The sequence below is a fragment of the Pleurodeles waltl genome, chromosome 3_1 (assembly GCF_031143425.1).
Source record: "Pleurodeles waltl isolate 20211129_DDA chromosome 3_1, aPleWal1.hap1.20221129, whole genome shotgun sequence".
NCBI lineage: Eukaryota > Metazoa > Chordata > Amphibia > Caudata > Salamandridae > Pleurodeles > Pleurodeles waltl.
The window spans coordinates 840,490,408-840,509,811 of NC_090440.1; the positions used below are offsets into that span (position 1 = coordinate 840,490,408).

General features: G+C 45.0%; 1 protein-coding gene across 2 annotated transcripts in view; it reads left to right on the forward strand.

Annotated features, from left to right (window-relative positions):
- Positions 1–19,404, forward strand: part of SPTY2D1 (SPT2 chromatin protein domain containing 1) — a 268,481-nt gene that overhangs the window by 214,819 nt on the left and 34,258 nt on the right. For both annotated transcript variants that reach the window (XM_069223758.1, XM_069223759.1), the window contains one exon: positions 1,286–1,363. In XM_069223758.1, coding sequence (XP_069079859.1) covers positions 1,286–1,363 — 78 coding nt within the window. The remainder of the gene's footprint in view (positions 1–1,285; positions 1,364–19,404) is intronic.

The window sequence follows — 19,404 nt, forward strand, 5'->3', positions numbered from 1 at the left end:
GGTGTTATAGTGATTGGGTCAGTGGTAGGAGTTTGAAATAGTGATAGGTCATAGGGGTAGTACGTAGAAGTAAGGTGGTCAAACCCTTTCAACCTGTTTCTTTTCAAGCTGTTTTGTAACACTGCTGTCCTTAAAATGTCAAGCCGGAAACTGCTGTCTGAAAAGGTGCAGCAGTATTAGATTTGTGAGAGTGAGCCATTTGTGCTTCCATCATTCTGATATTCTTACCCCTTTGTTGCTGTACAAATACTTTCCTGCGACTTGCATTTTTGCCTTGCCTTCATTTCAGGATCTACTTTATCTTTTACATATAAACTTATTCTGAGCTTGTTTAAAAAATAGAGATTCCATGACTTAAAGGTGTCTGACATTGAGATTTAATGACTTGCCACTCAACTTGTAATTCTCAGCTATATAATAAAACGTTTCGGGTGGTGTTAATTAAAGGAAAAGGAAAAAGGGATCACAAATCTTAGGTGAATGTCTGGCGCCTTGCCTTTCTTGCTTAGTCCTTGGTGGGAGATTGTGTTAAATCTTCTGTTGGCAGTATTGAGGGGCATGATCCTGCAAGCATTTGACTCAAAGATAGGATTTTGAGTATTGGTCTCCTGACTAAGCAGCTTCTTCAAAAGAGATAATGAAACTCTTTTCTTTACCTCACGGGTGTGGCTGGCCTGTATGAACTAACTGAAGCCTCTGCAGCTGGAATGGTGGTGGAACCAAAGCAAGTGAATGAATGTAATGTGCCTTGTCAAGGACTGAGGCAACCCAGCTTGCTGTTTTCCTTGAAGGAAAAGGAGCTTTGCTGAGCTAGTGAGTCCTGAACTTTGTCCAGTTAAGATTTTTTTTTATTTAAGCTATCCTACTAGATTGCTACTAAGTGTTTTACTTTGCTACCAAAGCTTATACTGATAGAAACGTAAAGCATTTTAAGAAGTGGGGCTCGGGAGAACTGTGTTTTAAGCTACATTCGTTCATTCCAGGTCCGGGTTAATTTCTTTATATATGTAACATACTTCTTAAGGAGACCATCTGCCAACTGAATAATGTGGGTGTCTCTAAGCGAAGCATGAAACAATATCCTACCAAATTAGGTGTTTAAAACAGTAGCAAATTGGTAGTTTAACTTTTTTTAAAGCTATGTTGTAAATCAATATTAATGCTGAACTTCACAATTAATGGGCCGATAGTATTATGATACTGCTGCACAAAAGGCCAATAACTAGTAGGCTTTTGAGGTATAATTAAGTGCGAATTCAAATCTTTTTTTTTTTTTTCTTTTTAGATACAAAGACGAAAGTGATTATGCCTTACGTTACATGGAGAGTAGTTGGAGAGAACAGCAGAAAGAAGAAGCAAGGAGGTACAGTACCTGGACTTAATATATTTTTGTGTTTTAAACAATATTAGATAGGTAGAAGTGGGAGGCGGTGCTTGTTCGAGAGAGCCATGTGACTTTTCATGAATATTTCAAAATAACTTCTGGTTCCCTACTCATGCTGTTTTCATTTGTTGTTTAAAAATACACTACTCTTTCAGGATCCATAAAGAATAATGTGCAACTGACTCTCCACACAAAAGCAAATAATGCATTACATGTCAGATGGTCTGAATATTGGTATTTTATCGTCTGTATGAAATCGGATTGACAGACTTTTTTTGTAGAGTGCAGAATTACAAAATTGAAAGGCCCATTCACAATGTTCCGCTTTCATGCAGTAGTGAAAGCCTTGCTCATCATAGGTAAGCCTATTATTCTAAAGCAAGTCCTTTCAACCTCTGACTCAGCTGCTGAGAAGAGTTATATAGGTCCCTTCAGAAATGTGTGTCCTGCTGGCAAGTCCCAGCGGACAGAAGTACCTGGAGCTGTACTCTTCCTCATTAACATTCCTAGGACCAGAAGCGAAGCAATCGTGTGCATTCAGATGTTACTTTCTGGATTGCAGTCTCATTCAACATCATATCTCAAGAAATAAACCACTGGTGGTTTTGACTTTGACTGTTTTGTCATTGGTATGAAATTTTCAGTCCAGAGGGTCAAGGTTTCTAGAAAGTGACACAAAAGCTCGGTTTGGCCCAGGCCTTCCTCTGTATCCACAGAAAATTGAAGCTTATACTTGCCATGGACAACAAGAACAGTCTACAACCATTTTTTTTGTAGATGTTGGAACTTTTCTTTAGAATGTGATGTATAATTTGAGATGTAGCACTAGACCGAGGAATTGAGACTTCTCTTGGCCCTCAAAGGACCTAGAACAGAATCTATTAAGAATGGCTGTCTATACCTTATATTCGCAGTGAAAGTTATACTCTAGATTCTCTGTGATCCATTTCTTTTAAGAGCATCATTAACAAATAATCTGATTACCTGCAATCTTGTCTATAGAATCGACTTTCTGATAGAGAATTTTAACTGCAAGTTCCTCACCTTTTTAAATACTCCCCAGGCATGAGACTGGATCAGAATATATTTGAGAAGTACCTTTGTGTGCCAGTAGGTGGTGTCGTTCCTGCTTCAGGCTCACACCATTCATCACTGGATATGATGTGTGGCGCCTCTACAGATACCACTCCCACATATCAGTTACTTTTTTACTGTGCTACCAGATGTGCGTCTGAAGCTGCCGCTCATGTCTTTGAGAAAGGTTTTCAGCCAAAATCTTTAAGTGTGCAAGGGGAATGTCATTTTCCAAAATGGCAGGTTTTAAGCCCTGTAAGGACTATCGCAAACAGTTTTCTTTGGCAGAACCTCATCTGGTTTGTCTATGGTGCCCGGGGTCTTTTGTGAGCACGCATCGATGAGCCAATAGGTCATACAAGCCCATGATGTGAAACTCATCCCCAATAACTGAAAGACTGCAACAAAGCAGGAACAAGTTGAGGGTTGGTCCCAGTCCCATTACTGGTCGAGAAGTTGCAGGAGTTGTTACAAAGGTCCGTTGTCATCGCTCTCCAAGTCTCCCATGAGTTAAAGAAGAAACGCAAAATTCCAAGGCACTTCCTGAAACTCGTATACTTATGAAAAGGTGCGAGGGCATCGCTGTGCTTCTTGATCTTGCTTTCAGAGTCAATTTACACCTGAGCCCATCCCACAACCTGTCCTGGCACAATCAGAGTTTCCTGGTCCATCTCTGACACTAAGGCAGAGCAGACAGTTCTGGAAGCCCATGCTCTGACTGTTTGAATTCTTACACCTCCGTCTGGTGTGCTTTCGGGCACCAACGAGCCTAGAGGCCCTCCATCTGTGAGGCTGCCAGCAGACTCGCCCTTGACGTCAGTTGGAACCTCCAAATCGACCACTTGGCCTCCTCTGGCTCCTGTTCAGTTTCTTGTTCCGGCCCTGGTGCTCGGAGGCTTAATGCTAATTTCAACACCAGCAACAGAGGACAAGGTGCCCATTGAGCTCTATGGCCCAGTTGTTGCCACTACAACCTCAACCAAGATGGTATTTAACTTCCATCGAAGCGCCACCTCTCCAACTTGACTTCACACCTCCACAAGGAATGATACATACGTTGCATTCCTTATTTGATACAGATTCTGGCAACGGTTATGATGTGAGTGATGAAATAGGGCACCCATACCATGAAGAAAAATTGTTATGGTGACCTTTAAGAAGCCAGTGACCTTGACACTGCCCCTTAGTCAGGAGTCCTCTCAACCCCTGGTCCTGGCACTGAGGAAAGTGCTTCCTATACCATGGTTATGTATAGGGTGACCAAAGTTCCTGACCTCACACCTAACCCACCCCAAAACCAGTGTTCTCACAGAAGTGCTACAGCTAGGGAAAACATCTACAGCCCCTGTAATGAAGCACTTACAGATACCCTTTTGGGGCTTGAGTCAAACCTTGGTCTGCCCCCCTGCCCTACCCTGGGTGACTCTCCATTTTTGTCTCTGCACCCCCTCACCTAAAAGCTTGGCAGTGCAGGCCTTCACAAGTTGGACAAACCCGAATACCCTTCCAACTACTACCCTTGATAGGGAGTGCAAACTAGTGGACATTTTGTGAAGAGGATATTTTCTTCCATCAATTTGGCTCTCCGATCTGGGAATGCCAGTTGCCTTATAGATGGCTAGTTCCACACATTTTTTTGATTCAGGGGCTCAAATCCACCCTGGTATCCCTGAAGACCTCTGACCTGTCCTAACCTAAGCCATGATATAGCAAATTCATGATTCGTTGTGACTTGGACACCACCAATTCCATCGGGTTGGCACCTTTGTCGCCATTCACCAGAACGCCTGGCTGCGATCCACCAGTTTTTCAGCCGGTGTCCAATTGTTCTTAATGTACATGCCCTTTGAAGGGACTTGCCTGTTTGTGGACAAGGCAAATTCTGCAATGGAGAGGTTCAAGGAGAGCAGTGCTAAAGCAAGGAAGGGTTCAACGGGCAGTTATCGCACTTTGACATTTTCGGGACCAATAATCTGGGGAAGAATTGACTAGGCTGCCTTGAGAGGCTGCCTGCAGCTAACCTTGATGGACAGAGCTGTCTGAGTGATTAGCAGAGGCATTTGGAGAGGAATGAAGGAGTCGCTGCTCAGAGTAATCCAAGACTTCGAAGGGGCTTGGCGGAGCCATGCTCACTATCACATGGGTTGTGACCCTCATTGAGTAGCTGTTAGAGGGTGTGAAGGCCTGTGTCTACCTAGTAGAGGCCTCATTGACACCTGTGCTGAGGTTGTCTAGAAATCTGCCACGAGGAGAAGTCCCAGATGTGTGAAGACAAACTCAACTCTGGGTTCTAAAAAAACATTTCCAGTGACAAGAGTAATCAATATCATCAAGAGATCTGTCACCAATGCGATTTGGTTTGGCACCTATTTTGTTTAGGAGAGGGGCTTTGAGATTGGGCCTGAGGGATGACCCTGGCTGCAAGACTTCTTACTGGTGGTACAGTGACTCACCTGAGGTTGTGGGCACCGGCACTCACTATATACAGTGAAAACGTTCCCACACTCGCCTACAAGTGTCTTCACTGATCCCTGAGACCTGTATCCTCCAAAACCATAAATCCTCTGGATTGAGCGTTGTGGAGCTTACAGTGCATGTATTTTTTTTAATTACAAGTCTTAACAAGGCTTATTTAAAGAGACTTGATTAAAATGTATTATTTTTTAAATGGTCTCCAATAGGTTGGAGTAGGGGGTTTAATAAAAAGGCCATTAAAGTGTGTTATTTGGCCAGAACGCTATTTGGTTTTAGCAGGCTATGTCTCTTCAACTGCAACAGTCAAAATTTCAAACTCTGACTCATTGAAAAGACACAGTGGCTAGGGGGATGAAGCAGTGTGCCCCCGTGCCAACTTCTCTGGAGCCTATGGTGCAGAGGAGCAGGGACAGTGCCCCGATGAGGTTTGCAGCTGATTCTAGATGCCTTTAACCTGACCATATTCTGATATATTTAGTCTTCTCTCCCCGATCATACTGCATCAATAAAGACCCTGTTGGACAAAATAGATTAATCGTGTGAAGGAGTAGGGGGGTTGGATTTTGAAATAGTGTTCAAGAAGACATAAGATGAATCACAGGATACAGATTCCCCCAACCTCCCTTTGGCCCTTAGTGTTATACTGTTTTGGATGTCAGACACGTTCTGGTGACTGAAAAGGGACTCCAGGAATCTGGTGAAATCATTGCTATTTGTACCTAAGAAAATTAACTGCAAATTTGGGAAAGCTGTGCTATACCCTCAAAATCGATTTGGCACCGCAAATTGTCCATAAAACTGGGAATGGGAAATGCCTTCCAGTCTAGCAGAGTCTTGAGTTTGAGTTAAATGCGATATAGATGATGATGTTGGATGTTATCACAAAAGACTTTAGGCAGCTCATCTTCCTAAGAATGTTGAGAGCCTTTCAGTTCATTCACTTGATGAGACTGCTTGGTAAGTTGGCTGGAATCCTCAAAGAACATGGTGAAGTAAAGTTTGGAGTTTACTGTTGAACGATGGGCTTCTCACCACAGCTCTTTAACCCTACAGCACAAGACTTTTAACAGGCCAGTTTGATCTATGTGGGAGAGAGAAATCGAGGGTGGGAAAGCATGAGGGAACATGATAAACTTAATTTGTAAATCGAATAAACTGAATTTAAAGCAAAAATGTATTTTTTTGTTTTTGTTTTTACAATACACACATTTGAACATAGTGCATTCTAGGGTGCAGGGCGGAGACCAAGAGGAGGGAGTGCAGTCTCAATTAAGCCTTTCAAGAAACAACGCTTGGCAGAAGTGCTTGGTCTTCAGTTGTTTCGGATACAATCTGTTGTTATTTTTATTGAGAAACTAAGGACTCATCATCCCTCAATATCATAGGTCATGAAGTAAACTATATGAAATACAACAAACAAATGCAAAGTTATACAATAAAATAGCTTTAATCTCAGTTGCTCCCACAGGTGCAAGACCTATAAGCAAGTGTACCACCATAATCAAAATTTGTACTGGTTCTCATACATCATGCCTCTCTTCATCCTCCTCTTTCAATATGTCTGTCTGAAATAAAGCCTTCGTAGGGGACTGTAATCATATGTCAGATCAACCTCTGATTGAGATGTAATAAAATCTATCCTGATGGTCAAATATCCCAACACCTAGAAACAGGATCAAAGCATGTACATGCGGTCTCTGCCTCCACATCCTGACAACGAGGACACATTGGGTATTCCTAGGAATAACCTGTGAAGACAATGTGACACCAACCAAATATGATGTAAAATAGTATGCTAAGTCAATGTGGCATTTCTTGATACCCTGCGTGGGTACCCCCTGCAGTCTGCCAGTCAACACCATTGATTCCCGCCCACATTATTTACCCACGCTTCCTACAGTGCTTTGCATTACATTTTACTAAAGTTTTGCAGTGAGTGATAAAACCTGGTAAATCACACTATCATCGCCTAACAAAGCAAGCACTAAATGTAGCGTCTGTGGTTGCCTACTGCTGCTACCAAGGAACCTAAAGTCAGAATCTAGCCAGTAGGTGTAGAGTACACCTGCTGTGGACTCTGAGATATATATGTAATGTATCTCTGTCCCATAAGCCTCCCGCTATCAATGTTCCTGCTTCTGTCGATTTACCTTTCTGCCACATTAGTGAATTCTCCAAACATAGGTATGCTTCATAATGGCAGCCTGTGCCTCTATGCCATGGCTGTGCCTGAGTGGGTGAGAGCATTTCCCTAACAAAACTGAGCTGTCCCCAACAGTTGGTGGAGTCAGTTCCTTCTGTGCTGTTTCAAAAATAGCTGCAACAGTTTTGAAGCACCATCTATAATTTCATGCATGTACCGAACTTCAGTTGATTCCGCTTTTGTAAGACATATAGATTTCCACTGGATTTGCCCCTCCAAATAATATACCTCTAAGTCTGGGGACACCAGTCCAACCTTTCCCTGTGGTTTTTGGAGTTTGTGGAGTGAAACCCCGTGTCTGACGCCCATCCCCAACACCCCGCGACCCTCTTCCCCCCCCCCCCCCCCCCCCACCCCACCCCACCCCACAAGGACAGAGTGAAGAGCCGTGATCAAAACAACATGCATTTCACAAAAGCAGGTGGGGTAGGACGATCATTTTGACAATAGCTATTCTGTCAATAGGGACGAGCATTTCCGGAGTGTGAATCTTTATCGCTTTCACAGTGGTGGCATCAATAATCTCTGATTCAATGTGATATTTATGGCCGCCTGATAGCTAAAAGTAGTTAGTGACCCAGCTAGTGGCAAGTCTGATGGTTCGGAGCGAACAAGCTCACAGAGTGCCTTTATGGCTCAAAGACAGGTATTCTCTTGATTTTTCTTCAAACCGGAAATGACACCAAATTGAAACTGAATAGTCCTCGATGGCTCCAGACCTCTTGTTTTGCCCCTAGATCTAACAGTTTATCAGCATGCAGGGAAAGCATATGGACATAAGCTTCTATTTTTATACCTCTGTAGACCCTGTCACTGCAAAATCGGATCACAAGAGGCTTCATGGTCAAAGCAAATACAAGCAGGGACTAATTGGCGCTGCTGACATGTTTCTCTGTGTATAGATCATAGATCTGATGTTAGTTTCCCTGTTTTCATTCTCATCATGGGATTAAAATGTGGTAGGTTTATAGATGTTAGCATTTCGGTACCAAATCTCATCTCTGAAGCAAACAAATATACTCAGTTAGGGTGTAAAATGGCACTAATAAAATGTACATCACCAGTGTTACCATTCATCACATGAAAGAGATTTCCTAAAGTAGTGTATTTGTGTGAGGTACAAAAATTGAGTGATCTGAACGGACCACACAAGGTTAACAGTGGTGAAATCCTGTTTACCTGGAGAGCTACAAAAATGTTTTAATCTATATTGATAAAATGATTGATTGCGGACAATGAGATGACTTTTCCAGGGGACTCCAACCAGGGTTGGGCAGTATTACTTCAAAAAGTCTTCGGAATATCTGATTCTGTGAAAATGCTTTAAAATGGATTGCCCCAGTTAGGGTGTCAAATGTCACTAATGGAAAGTGCATCGCCAATGTTACACCATTCATCACACGGAAGAGTTTTCTTACAATAGCCAGTGTATTTGTGTGAGGTACAAAAACTAAGTGATCTGAATAGACCAAGGCAGCAATGGTGTGAAAATCTGTGTTCGATGGCATCTGTCGCTGTAGATACGCATGTTCTGCAATAGCTCGCCATCTGGTGTTGGGCCGGAGTGTTACAAGTTGTTTTTCTTCGAAGAAGTCTTTCGAGTCACGGGACCGAGTGACTCCTCCTTTTGTCTCCATTGCGCATGGGCGTCGACTCCATCTTCGATTGTTTTTTTTCCGCCATCGGGTTCGGACGTGTTCCTGTCGCTCCGAGTTTCGGAACGGAAAAAATAGTTAATTTCGGAAGATTTTCGTCGGTATTGTTGCGTTCGGGATCGGCGTACTTAGATTCAACACCGCATCGAAGATCGAAGAGCTCCGGTGCCCTTCGGGGTAGTTTTTCGATCCTCCGTCGGGGCCTGGTCGGCCCGACCGCGTGCTGAGGAACGCCGATGGAACGGACCCCGTTCCGTTTCTGCCCCAAATGCCACAATAAATACCCCTACACAGACCAACACTTGGTCTGCAACCTGTGCCTGTCACCTGAGCACAGCGAAGACACCTGCGAGGCCTGTCGTGCGTTCCGGTCCCGAAAAACACTCCGAGACCGTCGAGCCAGAAGACTTCAAATGGCGTCCGCACCGACAGCCCGACGGGAGTTCGAGGAACAGGAGGAGGAAGGTACCTTCTCGATCCAAGACTCAGACTCCGAAGGATTCGACGATACACAAACCGTGAGTAAGACGTCGAAAAACACACAGAGAAACATTTACAAGGCCCAGGGGACGCCACTGCCACCAGGCCATGGCTCGACCCATAAATTCGGTGACCGACCGTCGGCACCGAAAAAGGCCAAAACAGTGCCGAGATCGTCCGACTCCGGTCGAGACACCGGCACGCAGCCTTCTCGGGACCGAGAAAGTGCTGGAGACAAGCCTCGACACCGAGATACCGGTGTGGACACGGCTCGACGCCGAGACAGCGGCACCGAAACAGATCGACGCCGAGAGGTTTCGGCCCCGAAAAGGAAAAAAGTCACCTCGGAGCCGAAAAAACACGCAGACAAAGTTTCGACGCCGAAACAAACTGCAAGCGACCCAGCTTCAGGCTCTTATACAGAAGAGCACTCGCTAACCTCCCAAATGCAAAAGCATAGGTTTGAGGAAGAGCTACAAGCAACTGATGTGGACCATACGCAAAAGCGTATCTTCATTCAGCAGGGGACAGGAAAAATAAGCACCCTTCCCCCCATTAGGAGAAAGAGAAGGTTGGAGTTCCAGACGGAACAAGCACCACAACCAAAAGTGGTTAAAAGAATTACACCACCACCCTCTCCTCCGCCCGTGATTAACGTTTCACCAGCACAAACTCCATCTCACTCCCCAGCTCACACCACCATGAGCCAGGGTGACCAAGATCAGGACGCATGGGACCTATACGACGCCCCAGTGTCAGATAACAGCCCGGAGGCCTACCCTACAAAGCCATCTCCACCAGAAGACAGCACCGCGTACTCTCAGGTGGTGGCTAGAGCAGCACAATTTCATAACGTAAGCCTCCACTCAGAACAGGTCGAGGATGATTTCTTGTTCAACACACTCTCCTCCACCCACAGCTCCTACCAAAGCCTGCCTATGCTCCCTGGTATGCTCCGGCACGCAAAAGACATATTTAAGGAGCCGGTCAAAAGTAGGGCAATCACACCACGGGTGGAAAAGAAGTATAAGCCGCCTCCTACGGACCCGGTTTTCATCACTACACAGCTGCCACCAGACTCTGTTGTTGTAGGAGCAGCTAGGAAAAGGGCCAACTCTCACACATCTGGAGATGCACCACCCCCAGATAAAGAAAGCCGCAAGTTCGATGCAGCTGGTAAAAGAGTCGCAGCACAAGCTGCAAACCAGTGGCGCATCGCGAACTCCCAGGCACTACTTGCGCGCTATGACAGAGCCCACTGGGACGAGATGCAACATCTCATTGAACATCTGCCCAAGGACTTCCAAAATAGGGCGAAACAAGTGGTTCAGGAGGGACAGACCATCTCCAACAACCAGATACGTTCCTCCATGGACGCTGCAGATACAGCTGCACGGACAATTAATACATCTGTAACTATCAGACGGCATGCATGGCTCCGAACGTCTGGATTTAAACCAGAGATTCAACAAGCAGTTCTCAATATGCCTTTTAATGAAAAAGAACTGTTCGGTCCAGAAGTGGACACAGCGATTGAGAAACTCAAAAAAGATACGGACACTGCCAAAGCCATGGGCGCACTCTACTCCCCGCAGAGCAGAGGGAATTACAGCACATTCCGTAAAACGCCCTTTCGAGGGGGGTTTCGGGGTCAAAGCACACAAGCCAGCACCTCACAAGCAACACCGTCCACTTACCAGGGACAGTATAGAGGAGGTTTTCGGGGACAATATAGAGGAGGGCAATTCCCTAGAAATAGAGGGAGATTTCAAAGCCCCAAAACCCCTACTACTAAACAATGACTCACATGTCACTCACCCCCTCCACACAACACCAGTGGGGGGAAGAATAGGTCATTATTACAAAGCATGGGAGGAAATCACTACAGACACTTGGGTTCTAGCAATTATCCAACAGGGTTATTGCATAGAATTTCTACAATTCCCTCCAAACATACCACCAAAAGCACAAAATTTAACAACACACCATTCCAATCTCCTGGAGATAGAAGTGCAGGCACTATTGCAAAAGAATGCAATCGAATTAGTGCCAAACACACAAATAAACACAGGAGTTTACTCACTGTACTTTCTGATACCAAAGAAGGACAAAACGCTGAGACCAATCCTAGACCTCAGAGTAGTGAACACTTTCATCAAATCAGACCACTTCCACATGGTCACACTACAAGAAGTATTGCCATTGCTAAAACTACACGACTACATGGCAACTTTAGACCTCAAGGATGCTTATTTCCATATACCAATACACCCATCTCACAGGAAATACCTAAGGTTCGTATTCAAAGGAATACATTACCAATTCAAGGTACTGCCTTTCGGATTAACAACCGCACCAAGAGTCTTTACCAAATGTCTAGCGGTAGTCGCTGCACACATAAGAAGGCAGCAAATACATGTGTTCCCATATTTGGACGACTGGCTAATCAAGGCCCATTCGTTCATACAGTGCTCAAATCACACAAATCAGATCATACAAACCCTCTTCAAACTCGGGTTCACCGTCAATTTCACAAAATCCAAAATTCTGCCACGCAAGGTACAACAATACCTGGGAGCCATAATAGACACATCAAAGGGAGTAGCCACTCCAAGTCCACAAAGAATTCAAAATTTCAACACCATCATACAACGCATGTATCCAACACAAAAGATACAGGCAAAGATGGTATTACAACTCCTAGGCATGATGTCATCATGCATAGCCATTGTCCCAAACGCAAGACTGCACATGAGGCCCTTACAACAATGCCTAGCATCACAGTGGTCTCAAGCACAGGGTCACCTTCTAGATCTGGTGTTAATAGACCGCCAAACTTACCTCTCGCTTCTATGGTGGAACAACATAAATTTAAACAAGGGGCGGCCTTTCCAAGACCCAGTGCCACAATACGTAATAACAACAGATGCTTCCATGACAGGGTGGGGAGCACACCTCAATCAACACAGCATACAAGGACAATGGAACGTACATCAAACAAAACTGCATATCAATCACCTAGAACTGCTAGCAGTTTTTCAAGCACTAAAAGCTTTCCAACCAATAATAGTTCACAAATACATTCTCGTCAAAACAGACAACATGACAACAATGTATTATCTAAACAAGCAGGGAGGGACGCACTCCACGCAGTTAAGCCTGCTAGCACAAAAAATTTGGCATTGGGCAATTCACAACCAAATTCGCCTAATTGCACAGTTTATACCAGGGATACAAAATCAACTCGCAGACAATCTCTCTCGAGATCACCAACAGGTCCACGAATGGGAAATTCACCCCCAAATTCTGAACACTTATTTCAAACTCTGGGGAACACCTCAGATAGACTTGTTTGCGACAAGGGAGAACGCAAAATGCCAAAACTTCGCATCCAGGTACCCACACAAACAATCCCAAGGCAATGCCCTATGGATGAACTGGTCAGGGATATTTGCTTACGCTTTTCCTCCTCTCCCTCTCCTTCCTTACCTGGTAAACAAACTCAGTCAAAGCAAACTCAAACTCATATTGATAGCACCAACTTGGGCAAGGCAACCCTGGTACACAACGCTGCTAGACCTATCAGTGGTACCCTGCATCAAATTGCCCAACAGGCCAGATCTGTTGACACAGCACAACCAAAAGATCAGACACCCAGATCCAGCATCGCTGAATCTAGCAATCTGGCTCCTGAAATCCTAGAATTCGGGCACTTACAACTTACCCAAGAATGTATGGAAGTCATAAAACAAGCAAGAAGGCCATCCACCAGGCACTGCTATGCAAGTAAATGGAAGAGGTTTGTTTGCTACTGCCATATTAATCAAATACAACCATTACACACAACTCCAGAACATGTAGTGGGTTACTTGCTTCACTTACAAAAATCTAACCTGGCTTTCTCTTCCATTAAAATACACCTTGCAGCAATATCTGCATACCTGCAAACTACCTATTCAACTTCCCTATATAAAATACCAGTCATTAAAGCATTCATGGAGGGCCTTAGGAGAATTATACCACCAAGAACACCACCTGTTCCTTCATGGAACCTAAATGTTGTCCTAACTAGACTTATGGGTCCACCTTTTGAACCCATGCACTCCTGCGACATACAGTTCCTAACCTGGAAGGTGGCATTTCTCATCGCCATTACTTCCCTGAGAAGAGTAAGCGAGATTCAGGCGTTTACTATACAGGAACCTTTTATACAACTACACAAAAATAAAGTCGTCCTAAGGACCAATCCTAAATTTTTGCCAAAGGTTATTTCACCGTTCCATCTAAATCAAACAGTGGAACTTCCAGTGTTCTTTCCACAGCCAGATACCGTAGCTGAAAGGGCACTACATACATTAGATGTCAAAAGAGCATTAATGTATTACATTGACAGAACAAAAAACATCAGAAAGACTAAACAACTCTTTATTGCATTTCAAAAACCTCACGCAGGAAACCCAATTTCAAAACAAGGTATAGCCAGATGGATAGTTAAATGCATCCAAATCTGCTACCTTAAAGCTAAACGACAGCTGCCCATTACACCAAGGGCACACTCAACCAGAAAGAAAGGTGCTACCATGGCCTTTCTAGGAAACATCCCAATGCAAGAAATATGTAAGGCAGCCACATGGTCTACGCCTCACACATTCACCAAGCACTACTGTGTAGACGTGTTATCCGCACAACAAGCCACAGTAGGTCAAGCTGTATTAAGGACATTATTTCAGACTACTTCCACTCCTACAGGCTGATCCACCGCTTTTGGGGAAATAACTGCTTACTAGTCTATTGCAGAACATGCGTATCTACAGCGACAGATGCCATCGAACTGAAAATGTCACTTACCCAGTGTACATCTGTTCGTGGCATCAGTCGCAGTAGATTCGCATGTGCCCACCCGCCTCCCCGGGAGCCTGTAGCAGTTTGGAAGTTACCTTCAATTATTTATATATGTATCATCTCAACCTTAAATAGGTGCATACTTAGTCACTCCATTGCATGGGCACTATTACTACAATTCAACTCCTACCTCACCCTCTGCGGGGAAAAACAATCGAAGATGGAGTCGACGCCCATGCGCAATGGAGACAAAAGGAGGAGTCACTCGGTCCCGTGACTCGAAAGACTTCTTCGAAGAAAAACAACTTGTAACACTCCGGCCCAACACCAGATGGCGAGCTATTGCAGAACATGCGAATCTACTGCGACTGATGCCACGAACAGATGTACACTGGGTAAGTGACATTTTCATTACCTGGAGCGTTGCAAAAAATGTTTTAATCTAGGTTGAGTGTTGATCATTGATTGAAATTAGCTTTCCAGGGGATTTCGACCAGGGTTGAGCAGCATTACTTAAGTCTTCAGAATATCTGAATCCGTGAAAATGCTTTAAAATGGAAAGCTTCTCATCTTTCAGACAGATTAAGTGTAGTCTACCTACCACCTTTATATCACCTCTTCGCACACAACACTGTGGCGTTCCTCTGGGGTCCATAACATTCCCTCTGTTATTCAACATCTAGCTTAACCCCCTCACCAAACCTGATTAAAACATACAACCTCATCTGTTAGAACTCAGCCAATAACACCCAAATTATTTTAAAAATAGATAGCCTTGAAGACCTCTACAATTCAAACCTCTGACTACTTTTGTCCCATAAACACATGGATGATGAATAACCATCTAAAGCTCATTACCTCAAATACAGAGATTATGACATGAAGGCAATGGCAAAACTACCAGCCTACCACCATGTGCCCTAAGCAACTTAAAGCCCCTCCGACAACATAAAGAGAAGTTAGAAAGCTAAGAGTGAACATGGTACAGCCTCCTAAAAATGTCATGAAGAGCGCTTTCTACACAATGTCTTATCTTCCCAAACCTTGCATACCAACATAAACCAAGCCACCCCGAGCCTCGTCATGTCCAAGCTTGACTATGCCAACTGCCTATACCTTGGGACACCCACATCCATTATACGCAAAATACATCTCAGCCAGAATGCTGCCGCAAGGCTTCTGTGCCTTCTCCCAAGAAAACACGATTCCAGTCCTGCAGTCGATTCATTGGTTACCTACAGCTAGAAGGGCAATGTTAGTCACTCAGCACTGTCCACAGAGGACTGCTGTACCTACAAGTTAAATTCAGGCAATACAAACCAAACAGAACTCTCACTCCAGGCTTGTACTACTTTCTACCTTACCACAACAAATTGGTAGGAGGCACTGCTTTTACAGTACAAGCCGCCAAGCTCTGGTACTCGCTGACAGCCAGAATTAGAAGTAACCAGGACTATATACAATTCTAAAGATGGATAAAAATGTGGTTATTTCCTAGATAACTACACCACCCGCACCCCAGCATCTGAGCCCAGAAAACAGTCCCACCCTCATGTGCAAACGTCCGCTTACAACTCACAAATTGCAAACTGCTAAACCAGCAAACTGCTTTCATTATGCAGTAAGCAAAAAAGGGCTGACCTCTGGTTTGCCATGGCATTATGTACTTATGTACTTCCATATGAGTTATGGCCCAAAATAATGCTCAAACGATAGCAAGCAACAGGCAGCAACAAATTGTAACTTAAACCTATTAAATTCACATAAGACATACCTGCTATGAAGGTTGTCCATCACCAGCCCAGTGCAGGCAAAAATCATCAATTGAACAGCCGTTGAAAAACAGAAAAGATCTATCACAATTCACTGGACGATTTTGGAGAATTTTTACATAGTCCATTCACGCAAACATCTATACAATTGTGCCACTTCTTTACATATCACTTACGGGATGATAATAAAAATGTCCATCCCAACAGATCTCTTCCCCTTCTCTCCCTCTCACAGTCAGGATCACAGCTATACACAGTCTCGGAATTAGGCAACCTAGTGAAATGATCAGATTAGCACCAATAAAATGAAATACCATAAAGTGGCCTGCAGAGCTTTTGAAAGCTACCAGCATGCTGAAAACTATAAAATCAAGCGTTTGTCTCTTATGCTTCATCATCCAACACACTAAAATGCACTGTTTGCAACACAGTAACTGCACCTCGATGGTCATTATGCACAGCATTTAAGCATATAAACACTTCCAACAGAGGACATAACAAAAACATTCTTCCAGTCATGCACCGTACATATGGTGTAGCTTCCTGCTCATGTACTCAAGCACTTTATCACCCCAAATATGAGCAGTGAGCACTATATAAATGCTGCAATAGAATTCTGATAGAAACATCTAATCACAGTTTCCTCACTTAAGAATATTCTCCAAGCGTCACACTGGATCTTGAAAATCTTGAGCAGTACTCTCTGCACCGGTAGTTGGTGTTGTTCACCTCTGTGGTGTTGCGGTACTTGTATAGGCGCTACCCTGGCATGCTGACATCAGTTCCTTTCATTACACGCCAGCAGCACAGAACCAGAGAGCTACCTCAGTCGTTTGTTGACCAACTTTTTCAGATTTTTGTTTCTTTTTTATTTTTACTTTTTTTTAAAAACATTTTTTAGCTTTGCTGCCAGTTTACTAGAACATCATGTCGATTGCAAAACTTTTAAGGTCCAAACCTTGTGAGAAATGCCACAGGCAGATGTCTGTGTCTGATGAACACTTGATTTGTCTATCGTGCCTTGGATTGGGACATGACCCCAATTTCTGCGTCAAGTGCAAGTCTATGCACTTGAAGGTGATTCACGAGCAGGTAATGAAACTCCTGGTGGTGCGGCAAAAGAAGGCTCCACACCACTTCCATTCTTGTACCCATGGAAGATCTCTGGGCTGTTACTGAAGTTGATCATCTTCCCAATGTAAGACTTCCTCATCTAAGTTGGGTAAGCCCAAAAAAGCACAAAAAGTTAAAGCGCTCTTCAACTTCACCTTCTTGACATAGTGCTTCCAGGACTGGGTCCATCATCGACCTGCAGAGCTGGTGTCAGGACCTGCTTCGCGCTACCCGGAGTTTCTAAGCCATGGAGCAATACCCATCCAATACAAAGACTTAACACTGTGCATGCCACCTTTGGGCCAGTGACTCCCTCTGGTTCGCATTCAGGCCCCAGGGAGCCAATAGGTGCCCCTTCTGGGGTACCATCGGTGGGTTCGCCCTCGATGACATCCAAGCCATCTGGATCCACCCTCTCATACTCCTCAGCCCCTGGCCGGATCTGAACCGATGCTGCAACAGATGCTTCATACATCATGACTCTGTCCCTGCCCTGACTGCCTGATGAAATTAGGTATGAGACGGTGGATGATGCCAGAGGTCTGGATACCTCTGCGGACTCTGGCATAATTTCTCCTCGTGGAAGGTGCATCTTTTGCCACCGTGATGTGCAGGGCAGCAGAGGTCTTCAATCTCCAGTTGTCAGTCGTCAAGGTCAAGACCAATGTATTGACAGTTTCAACATGAGATGGGCTTGTTTGAACCCATGCTTCCCTTTAATGAAGCCCCCACAGTTTGCTTCTGGAGGTCTAGGCGCCAACTTGCACAGGATCTCCTGTGCACCAAATGATTGCCCTCTGCACTGTCCCACCTGGGTTACCCAGCCTTCCTCTTCCAGTACCCCTCCCTTGAGAGGCTGGTGGTGCAGGCCTGAACAGCAAAGGTCACCCCAAGAGTGTTTCTTACCACACCACTGGATAGGGAATCCAAGAGGCTGGACACCTTTGAGAAGCACATCTTTTCTTCCACCAGCCTTGCGTTGTGGTGGGCGAACACTGCATATCTCATGGGCTGATATTCCCACACATTGTAGGACTCAGTTGTGTATCTGCTTCCCATGGTACCTAAGGAAGGCCATTCTATCCTCAAACAGGCTTTGGTGGAGGACAGGAATGTGGTGAAATTCGTCATCTAGGGCAGTCTGGACACCATGGGCTCCCTGGGTGGAGCGAAGGCTTCTACGGTGGAGCTGTTTCGCCATGCTTGGTTACGGTCCACAGGGTTCTTTGGGGATGTCCATTCTTCACTGATTGCCATACCCTTCGACGGTCCACGGCTATTTGGTGACAAAGCCGATGCTGCGCTTGAGAGCTTTTGCAAGGCCAGGCTCACTGCCAGATTCCTTGTCCTTTCCCTCTCAAACAGGCAGCAACAGCAATCCTTCTGACTCTACCACAGATATGGAAGGGGCAGCCATACCCAGTCCAACAGCTTGCCCAGTCCTTTCAGGCTGTGCTGCAGACCCCAAAAAGGACGTGGGAGCCAAGCCCAGCGTGCTGCCCAGTCTCCCGCCCCTCTGGCTGCCTCAGCCTCAAAGTCCCTTTACCGTGCCTACTGTCCAGCACAGCTATCCTTTTGTCAGTTGAATCAGGCACCACCTGCCCCAGTGGTCTGCAATTACATCCGAAAAGTGGGTGCTTCACATCGGGCAGAGGGTTACGCCCTACCATTTGTGGAAACATCTTAGCCCTTCCCACCATCCCAAGAACGTCTGGGACCATCTGTCCATACTGTGTCAAAAGTGCAGCCATAAAGAGGGTGCCTGTGCCAGAAGAAGATAGTAGTTGTTGTTCCTGCTACTTTCTGGTGCCAACAAAGGACAGAGGGCTCCACCCTATATACAAGATCTGCACCCTCTCAATTCATTTCTGAGAAAAGATTAATTCAGGGTGATCTCACTGGCTCAGATTCTGTCTGCCTTGGATCCTGAGACTGGATGTAGCACTGGATCTGTAGTATGCATATTTCAACATCCCCGCCCTGCTGGTCCACAGACGTTATATGCGGTTCATGTGCGCATGAGTATTTCCTGTTTGCTGTGTTCCTGTTTGGCCTCACCAGTGCTCCTCGGGTGTTCATGAAAGTGATCGCTGTGGTTGCAGCTCATCTGCAGAGGTGAGGGGTTCCAGTTTTGCCCTGCCTTGATGTGACTACTGGCTTCTAAAGGCAGACTCACTCCCTGTCAGTCGTAACCCACCTCCTCCAGACTACAGCAAACCTTCTGGATTCTCTAGGGTTCACTATCAACACACTGAAAACATACCTGGCTCCCTATCAGATACTCCCTTGCATATGAGCCTTTCTGGACTAAATGCAGTCATGCGCTTGTACTTTAGTGAGGCGAGTGCAGGCTGATTCTTTCCGATGTTTCAGCTTGATCATGGATTTCAGTGAGACTGTCTTTGA